The sequence below is a fragment of the Aotus nancymaae genome, unplaced genomic scaffold (genome assembly GCF_030222135.1).
Source record: "Aotus nancymaae isolate 86718 unplaced genomic scaffold, 86718_ANA_hifiasm-v0.15.2.pri h1tg000008l, whole genome shotgun sequence".
In the NCBI taxonomy this organism is placed as follows: Eukaryota; Metazoa; Chordata; class Mammalia; order Primates; family Aotidae; genus Aotus; species Aotus nancymaae.
This window is the reverse complement of record NW_026988419.1, coordinates 6,873,151-6,882,284: the sequence shown is the minus strand read 5'-3', so window position 1 is coordinate 6,882,284 and position 9,134 is coordinate 6,873,151. Positions and strand designations below refer to the sequence as shown.

At 40.1% G+C, this 9,134-nt stretch overlaps 1 protein-coding gene and 1 long non-coding RNA gene across 6 annotated transcripts in view; one reads left to right on the top strand and one right to left on the bottom strand.

Annotated features, from left to right (window-relative positions):
* LOC105712694 (collagen alpha-3(IV) chain) overlaps nucleotides 1-9,134 on the top strand; it is a 147,796-nt gene that overhangs the window by 96,698 nt on the left and 41,964 nt on the right. For 4 of the 5 annotated variants that reach the window (XM_064372925.1, XM_064372923.1, XM_064372921.1 and 1 more), the window contains 5 exons: nucleotides 967-1,131; nucleotides 4,000-4,092; nucleotides 4,570-4,665; nucleotides 7,768-7,838; nucleotides 8,633-8,815. In XM_064372925.1, the coding sequence (XP_064228995.1) occupies nucleotides 967-1,131; nucleotides 4,000-4,092; nucleotides 4,570-4,665; nucleotides 7,768-7,838; nucleotides 8,633-8,815 (608 nt within the window). The remainder of the gene's footprint in view (nucleotides 1-966; nucleotides 1,132-3,999; nucleotides 4,093-4,569; nucleotides 4,666-7,767; nucleotides 7,839-8,632; nucleotides 8,816-9,134) is intronic. The other variant, XM_064372922.1, reaches the window with a different exon arrangement.
* Nucleotides 2,828-9,134, bottom strand: part of LOC135273639 (uncharacterized) — a 56,637-nt gene continuing 50,330 nt past the window's right edge. Inside the window, exon 4 of the long non-coding RNA XR_010341394.1 lies at nucleotides 2,828-2,955. This is a non-coding gene — a long non-coding RNA (uncharacterized LOC135273639). The remainder of the gene's footprint in view (nucleotides 2,956-9,134) is intronic.

Sequence of the window (9,134 nt, the reverse complement as noted above, 5' to 3'; positions counted from 1 at the left end):
AGAATTTGCCTTTATGTTCGAGTAATAGGACATAATCAGATATTACCCCTGCTAGTTTCTCAGCCCTTTGCTGTAGCATCTCTCTACTTAATAGTTACACTGTTGGCCGGGCGCAGTGGCTCACACCTGTAATTCCAGCACTTTGGGAGGCTGAGGTGGGCGGATCACTAGGTCAAGAGATCGAGACCATCCTGGCCAAACTGGTGAAACCCCGTCTCTACTAAAAATACAAAAATTAGCTGGGCATGGTGGCACGCGCCTGTAGTCCCAGCTACTCAGGAAGCTGAGGCAGGAGAATTGCTTGAATCCGGGAGGCAGAGGTTGCAGTGAGCTGAGATCGCGCCACTGCACTCCAGCCTGGTGCCTGGAAATGGAGCAAGACTCTGTCTCAAAAAAAAAAAAAAAAAAAAAAAAATAGTTAAACTGTTTGGGGGACAGAGATTTGAGACTGTCTCATCCTCACCATTTTAAGATTAGGGTGGAGTTTGTGCCACGAGACACAGCTCCTTTCCCAGGAGATGACTATCCCCTATCACACCCTTTTATGTCTAAGACCCTGACAGGAATAAAGTCCACTTAGCAACTTTCTCTCTCATTTTGGGCACTGCAAGCATCCTCTAGTCTCTAATAAAAAACATCTACAAAGTAGCATATAAGGAAGTATTTCTCACTTCCTTTTAAATAAAAAGACTACAGTGCATCCCAAACTCTGTTTCAGTTTCTTGTAACAAATTAGATAAATTTTCTTGTGGGAATGGAATGTTCTGCACTTTGCTGTAGTGTGGTTACTTAACAAGGCCGCAGATGAAAAAAGCAAGGATATTCACTTTGTTATTTTATATGCATTATGTACCTCTCCATTGTGCAACTTTTATAAATAAAATTATATCACTCTTGCAATTGAAAAATAAATTTGTATTAATCGGGAAAAAATGTAAAATACAAGAAATGATTATTTTCTCCAAGGACCATCAAGGCCTGGCCTCAGAGGAGTCCCTGGATGGCCAGGCTTGAAAGGAAGTAAAGGGGAACGAGGCCCTCCAGGAAAGGATGCCATGGGGACTCCTGGGTCCCCAGGATGTCCTGGTTCACCAGGCCCTACAGGATCACCGGGACCTCCAGGACCACCAGGTAAAGATGTGAAGAGGATCCCTTTTGCGTACAGCTCCCCATGACAGATGTGTGCAAACCAGGGGCAAGAAACCCTCTTCACAGCTTAGCCATCAGTCTGTGTGGTTTTTATGAGTTATCTTTCTGATAGTCTTTATTTCACTAACTCTCTGTGAAAGAAACTCATGCAATGACTACTTAACAAATGCAGCAAAGTCTAAGCCCAAGTTTCCCAGAGAGCAGAGCAGGAGGCAGGGACTAGGAGAGTGAAGCGGGGAAGGATGGGTAGCTATCAAGTTGGCCTTGGCCAAATGCAACTGCCTGTTCAGCCCTGGAGACTATCTTCTAAGAAGCCTGTGCCAGGGGAGAAAGAGGCAAGAATTTATCCATTTGCTTCTAGTTCCCATGGCTCAAAGATTCCCCACCCCCCGCACCTCAGAGACAAGCAGCCCCCCACTTCCCATCCTCCCACCTCCAAGCTGTGTTTGCATGGTTCCCAGAACATCCCATGCCTTGGCATCACCAGGCAAGCCCCAGGGCAGTAGGCCAGAGGTGTGCTGCATGGGGTGTAAGGCCACATGCTATGAGGTAAAGGGGTCAGAGATGACAGACCCATGGCCCAATGGACTTGAAGTGGTGCTCAGAGGTCCTGACATAGGCAGCCTTTCCTTCGCATCCCTCTTCAGAGCCACTTAGCATTCTGTGTTGGCTCATAGGTACAATAGGTTGTCACGAACATATAGATCACACTTTATATTTTAACATACTTTTTCTGGGGCCAAGTGTGGTGGTGTGCCTATAATCCCAGCCTCTTCCAAGTCTCTTTTAAAATGGAGGTTTAGGCCGGGTGCAGTGGCTTATGTCTTTAATCCCAGCACTTTGGGAGGCCAAGGCAGATGGATCACCTGAGGTCAGGAGTTCAAGACCAGCCTGGCCAACATGGTGAAACCCCATCTCCATTAAAAGTGCAAAAATTAGTTGGGCATGGTGGTGGGCACCTGTAAGCCCAGGTACTCAGGAGGCTAAGGTAGAAGAATTGCTTGAACCTGGGAGGTGGAGGTTGCAATGAGCTGAGATCCGGCCACTGCACTCCAGCCTGGGCAAGAGAGGGAGGTCCATATCAAAAAAAAAAAAGACAGAGGTTTAGTATCCTCTTTTTTCCTATGTCAAGGCTGACATGCAGAGCTCACAGGACTAATGAAGCTAAAGCCAGGATCTGGGCCCAGGGGCTTACTGCTCCCTCCCTGAAGTGTCGTGCTCCCTCTGTGTCTGCTACACGCTGCCCAGAGCCCTTTGCTTCCTGCCTTCCCTTCTCTAAACAACACTCATCTATCCTTTGTGTTGCAGCTTCAAGTTCAAGTCCAGCAGAATGCTTTCAGTGGGCCCATATCCTGTAACCTCCAAGCTTCTCCCAATTGTAGAAGTTTTCACATTGCCTTATCTTTGTCTTGTCAGTTTTTCTTACAAGAATCAAAGCATTTTGAGGTCAAAAACTGTGTCTTTTTGACTGTTTTAAACCCAGTATGTAGCATAGGGAACACTGCAGGTACTCAAATATTTTTTGAATTAAGCATCAATTGAGTATGAAAATATACAAGTACACAAAAATGTACGAATGTAAAAGTATTCATATAAGTCTACACTAAGTATTAAACTTTTATCAGATTGTACCATTTAAAGAAGATCCTCCAGGTATTTTAAAGATGAAGAAAACTGATCACAAAATGGTCACTCTTTTGTGTTACAATGAAATTAAATGTTTCCAGTGGTACCTTGTTTTTCTGAAATTTGGGACAGCTATGGTACCGTTTTTAAATATTTACTTTCATCACCATTGCCTTCAACCTGTAATTGAAATGGCAAAGCCAAAAATTAGATTACTGAACACACTTAACCAGCTTAAGAGAAGTTGCTTTTCATTGTAACAATACAGTAGCAGAGAATGTGGAAACTGAAAAGAGCTTTCTTAGAGACTTGCTTTAAGGACGACAATTCAATTGATACGGACAAGCAACAAACAGAATACGGATGATATCCTGAGTCAGGATCCATTATTTTTACTCAATATATATTAAGCATCTACAGTATATCAGGAAAATACAATGTATCTAAAAATATCCAGAATAAGATTTGATCATTTGTCTCAAGATGCTAAAGGGATTGTCTGTGTATTAGCCCTTTCTCATGCTGCTAATAAAGACATAACGGGACTGTGTCATTTAAAAAGGAAAGAGGTTTAATTGACTCACAGTTCAGCATGGCTGGGGAGGCCTCAGTAAACTTACAATCGTGGCAGAAGGGGAAGCAAACATGTCCTTTTTTACATGATGGCAACAAGGAGAAGTGCTGAGAAAAAGGGGGGAAAACCCCTTATAAAACCATCAGATCTCTCACGACAAAGTAAAAGAAAAAAAAAGAAAAAAAGTTATAATAAAACCATGAGATCTCATGAGCACTAAGTCACAAACACAAGAACAGCATGAGGGTAACTGCCCCCATGATTAAATTACCTCCCACCAGGTCCTTCTCATGACACATGGGGATTATAAAAACTACACTTCAAGATGAGATTTGGCTGGGGACACAGTCAAACCATATCATCTTGGAATAATTGGAAACAACTAAATAAGATAAAATAGGTTGATTCTGTGACAAAAAAAAAATTATATAATGAGCTTTCAAAGATCAACTACATTAAAAATACCATATCTATGTAATATGAAGGGAAGAGCTGGTCACCATGCTTTCTCAGCTGCAGATAAACTTCTAAAGACTGGGCTTCCAATACAAAGATGAGAGAGATGCATTTTAAATAATATATATATTAAAACACTTGCTACATTAAAAAAAACACAATAAAAAACTACGTTTGGTACTGTATCTTTATAGGTGACATCGTTTTTCGCAAGGGTCCACCTGGAGATCGCGGACTGCCAGGCTATTTAGGGTCTCCAGGAATCCTCGGAGTTGATGGGCCCAAAGGTTGGTTCTTTCAATAATGTTCTATTAGGATAAGTCTTTTTCATCATCATTATTATCATCGATTTTTTTCCCCCTGAGATAACAGTGATCCCAAACAGCAGCCAGTCAGTGATGACTTCTTTTCAATTAGGTAAAAGTATTCATTTATCTGTAAATCAATAATTTATTTGGCACCCATGCAATAAATTGTTGGATATCAATGATATAAAATGTGAGTTTTTGCCTGCATGCAAGAAAACAGACGTTTTATGTTAGACTCTTGGAATTTCCCCTCTCAGAAGAACTGATAGCTCAGAACACGAAAGTAAGCCGATCTATAATAGATGAATTTTTAAATTAATATGTATAATGTCCTAGATGATTTTCACTACCTAAAAATGTTTAAATGTAATAAATGATAGTGTGGTTGGAAAGTATTTGTTTCTTCTGAGGACTCGATGTAGTTTTATAAGTAATGCTAGCCTACTCTCATTGCAGGAGAACCAGGTCTCTTGTGCACACAGTGCCCTTATATCCCAGGGCCTCCCGGTCTCCCAGGATTGCCAGGGTTACATGGTGTAAAAGGAATTCCAGGTACAAACAATTTGCATGCAAGTGTTTTTGCAAGCGCAAAAGGGTCAATACACTGGAAGAAAATAAAAGCATTAGATTGGTGGATGTCATGACATGGTTTATATGAACTTGGAGGGAAGAGTTTCACAAACATATCTCTATTAACATAAAGTCAGCCAAAATCCAAGAAAAGCTAGTATTTTTCCCTGTTCCATTTTAATTGCTGACCCCTAGCAAAGTATTGTATTAAGCAGAAATTGTCAACACAGTGTCCTACAAGAGAACAGCAGGTAACTGAAGGCAGTGAAGCAGCCACATGAAACACACCCCCTCTTTCTCTTCCATAAAGAAATACGCTTTCTCCCTTTTTTTCTCAAAAGACACACTACTCAGTCCATTTTTTCATGTTCCTACTTTTAAAAGAGTCATAGGAATATGTGGTATTTCACTTTCTTCTTAAGGATGCAAATGCAATTTAAAAAATTGCAACATCCACAGCACTGGGGACAAGAGAGAGTTGCAGCACTGCAGTTAAAAAACTGAGGGAACATTTGAACAGGCCAGCAAGCAGTCAGCACCAGCCCATTGTTACTACGCAAAATGCTAGGCCCTGCATTAATAAATCTTCCAAGTTTTCATGAGACGAAAAGAATTGGAATTTTTATTTAAAATCTCATGGTGTTTTATAAATTAGCCACTAAGTCAACTTTTGAAAGAAAAAAATACGACATTTTATGCCATGTCCTGAGGCTTAAATAAAGGATGATTCACAGGCTTTCCCTTGACAGCTCTGTGCCAGGCCAGGACTCTCCACCCTGCATGGTTGCTCCCAGCTGTCACCACCTCTGCTTTTAACCTCCCCATCTTTAGTCACTGAAGTGGCTATGGGCAAAACCTTCAATTACAAAACATCTCTGTTTATTGATTGGGTTTCTCTGCTCCTTGTGCCACTCCCCTGTCTACACAGGGCCTCTCCCTTGCTACCACCCACAGTCCTAACTCTGCCACCAGCACCTTGGTCTTCAAGACAGTGTCATCAAATTATGTATCATTAACCAGTAAGAGGTGAAGTTACAGAGCCAGTATGTTGGCCAGTATGACCAGTGTGTTGGGTACTGTTCTAAGTGTCTTATGTGTCTCCATTCCTTTATTTCTCACATCAACCCTAGAGATTGGTGCTCTAATTAACCCCATTTTACAGATGAGGAAGCTGAGGAATCAGGTGGCATAGCTAATAATGTGGCAGAGACTGAATTCAAATCCGGAGGCGTGCTCTTGCCCTCCATGCCTCCATCCCCTGACTGCGATGCTATTGCCTGTCTCCTCGGGGGCTGCTTTTGGAGAGTTAATCCAAAGGTCTACCTAGCAACCTGGATAGGGAATGTTATACATTATCACCATCTAGTAGCCATCTGCATTGGCACAGGGTCTTCTGGGAGGCTGGGTCTCAGTCCAAAGAAGAAAGACTAATGGTGGCAGCCATGGACACCGTGGCCAGCCACTGGATGACATGCACTTGGGCAGGGATCCTTTGTCCCCTCAGATCCCACTCACTTCTCCTTTACGAAGGCCTCTGCTACTTTCAATGGCTGTCCCTGCTCTGACTCACAGGCCTGTGAGGGAAGGAGGGGTAGGAAGGTAGGGGCTGTTCCTCATGTTATTCCTAGGGGAAATGTTCTATTAAAAACCAAAAGGACAAAAATGGAGGGAAATAAGGAGGAAAAATAATAAAAGATAAAATATCATTATTGTAAACTCTCCTTATGTCTTATCTTTGACTCAAGGTGAGCAGGTGAGCAGCTCACTGATGCTGATCACTCATTGCATGGTTGTAATTTCCATAGTTTCTCTACGTTTGGCCTATCCAGATACAGTTCAAAGAAGCTTTGTAAGCTGTAAAATGGTTTCGATTACTATAAAAATATACATCCCAGCTCAATGTCTTGCAAAAAATAGAATCTGAATAGATATATGTTGATCAGCTGACCAAAGACCTACCCAGAAAGTCATTCAAAGGGATCCTTTACATAGACATTTAAATACCTCCGAGAAGTATAAAATTGTGCAATAAAATGCAATTTGGCAAGAGACATCCAAAACCTTAGAAAAGCTTGTCATCATTTGGTTCTGCCGTTATACTTTTAAAAATTTATTATAAAGGAAATAATTGGATACATTTGGAAACCTAAATATCTAGAGACATCTTTCAAAGCATTGTTTACAACAGCCAAAAGTTAACAAATGTCTACCTAACATCTAAATGTCTAAAAACAGCATTTAGCTAAATAAATGATGGCTCACCAACACAATAGGGTGCTATGCAGCCACTTATAATGAAGCTAAAAATTCATACTTATTGACATATGTATACTATAATTCCAAAACAGTGTGTTTATGAGTCTTGTGCAGTTATGGATATAAAAATTTATGACTAATATACATTAAACTTTAGCAAATATTATCTTCTGGCAGATTTATGGGTGATTTTTAGTCACTTCTTTCTGCATAATTTTCTTACAATCAGCATATATTAATTTTTTTTTTTTTTTTTTTTTGAGACGGAGTTTCGCTCTTGTTACCCAGGCTGGAGTGCAATGGCGCGATCTCGGCTCACCGCAACCTCCGCCTCCTGGGTTCAGGCAATTCTCCTGCCTCAGCCTCCTGAGTAGCTGGGATTACAGGCACATGCCACTATGCCCAGCTAATTTTTTGTATTTTTTTTAGTAGAGATGGGGTTTTACCATGTTGACCAGGATGGTCTCGATCTCTTGACCTCGTGATCCACCCGCCTCGGCCTCCCAAAGTGCTGGGATTACAGGCGTGAGCCACCGCGCCCGGCCAGCATATATTAATTTTAAAAGTAATATATACTCAGAAAAATAAAGATATATTCTTAAAATTATGAAGATGAAAATTTTAAGAAGCTAAGATCTGAGTTACTTTTTACATGATCTCTTATTCTGGTTATTTACTCCTATTCTCTTATTGCATTTATATTTTATAATAGAAGTTGTCTTTCTTTCCCCATAAGAAAATACTCTATTTTCTTTATATATTGTATTACCCTGATTACTCAAAGTTGGTGTTCAAGGAGGAGTTAGTTAATAATTCGTTGATTTGCAGGAAGACAAGGTGCACCTGGCTTGAAAGGAAGTCCAGGGTCCCCAGGAAATACCGGTCTTCCAGGATTTCCAGTAAGATTTCATGTTTTTAAATCTTTAGCTTCAATTTGAAAAATTGCAAACTCTGGAAATATGGTTGCAACACACTTAGGTTATCAACTTGGTGCCTTGCAAACAGTAGGCACTTAATAGATAACTGCTGATTAAATGAATAAATGTGTGACTGATTAAGTGAATGAGTTAATGAATTTATAAACAGTTTGAAATGGTATCAGAAACAGAAAGCAGATTAGCAGTTGCCTGGGGCTGAGGGTTCGAACAGAGATTCATTGCAAATGGATTTGAGGGAATTTGGGGGAGTGATTGAAATGTTTTAACACAATTGTGATTGTGGCATAATTCTATAAATTTACTAAAAATCATTGAATTGTACTATTATAAAGGAGAAATTTTACATTATGTAAATTATACCTCAATAAGTCTGTTAAAAATTAAAATCTTGATTGTCATCATGAATCAAAAACTTATAGACAAATATACTTAGATCAAATTATTCAGAGAGTCTTGTTAAAATTTACCAGTCTTCAAACACAACATGAATTATGGTGATCGTTCTATGATATTGAATTATATTATTGTGTGTATTGTCTTGAATTGTACTATCTAACTGAATTATTTTTCAGTTTTGGAAGTTAAAAACAAAGCAAAACAAACAAAACACTTGAAATAATAGTTGTGGACCAAAAAAAATGTGTTGAAAAGTTCATGTTAAAATTCAAAAGTTCTTGTTCACACTGTTTTTAAGATTGACACAAGAAGAATTGTATCAAAATACACAATGCAGATTCATTTCTGTACTACCCTAGGGATTCCCAGGTGCCCAGGGTGACCCAGGACTTAAAGGAGAAAAAGGTGAAACACTTCAGCCTAAGGGGCAAGTGGGTGCCCCAGGGGACCCGGGGCTAAGAGGGCAACCTGGGAGAAAGGGCTTGGATGGAATTCCTGGAACTCCGGGAGTGAAAGGATTACCAGGACCTAAAGGCGAACTGGTTGGTATCTAGCAACTTTACCCTCCCTATAAATGAAGTACTCTGAAGTTAAGAGATAAAGTGTTTTCCAAAAATGGCTGGCTGCTCAGCACAGTTCATCACTCTAACTGAAGAATGAAGCATCTTCAAATGAGCAGGAATAACCCAAACAAATAGTTACAGTATTTTGACAAAATAAATAGGTAGCATTCAGTGATGTCGCCCAATCAAAATTCTACATTGATAATGACGCCATCTCATACACAAATTACAGTTCCATATTTGCATCAAATGAGTCTATTGAAAAGTTCAGAAAATGATATATAGTGGAAAGTTTTAG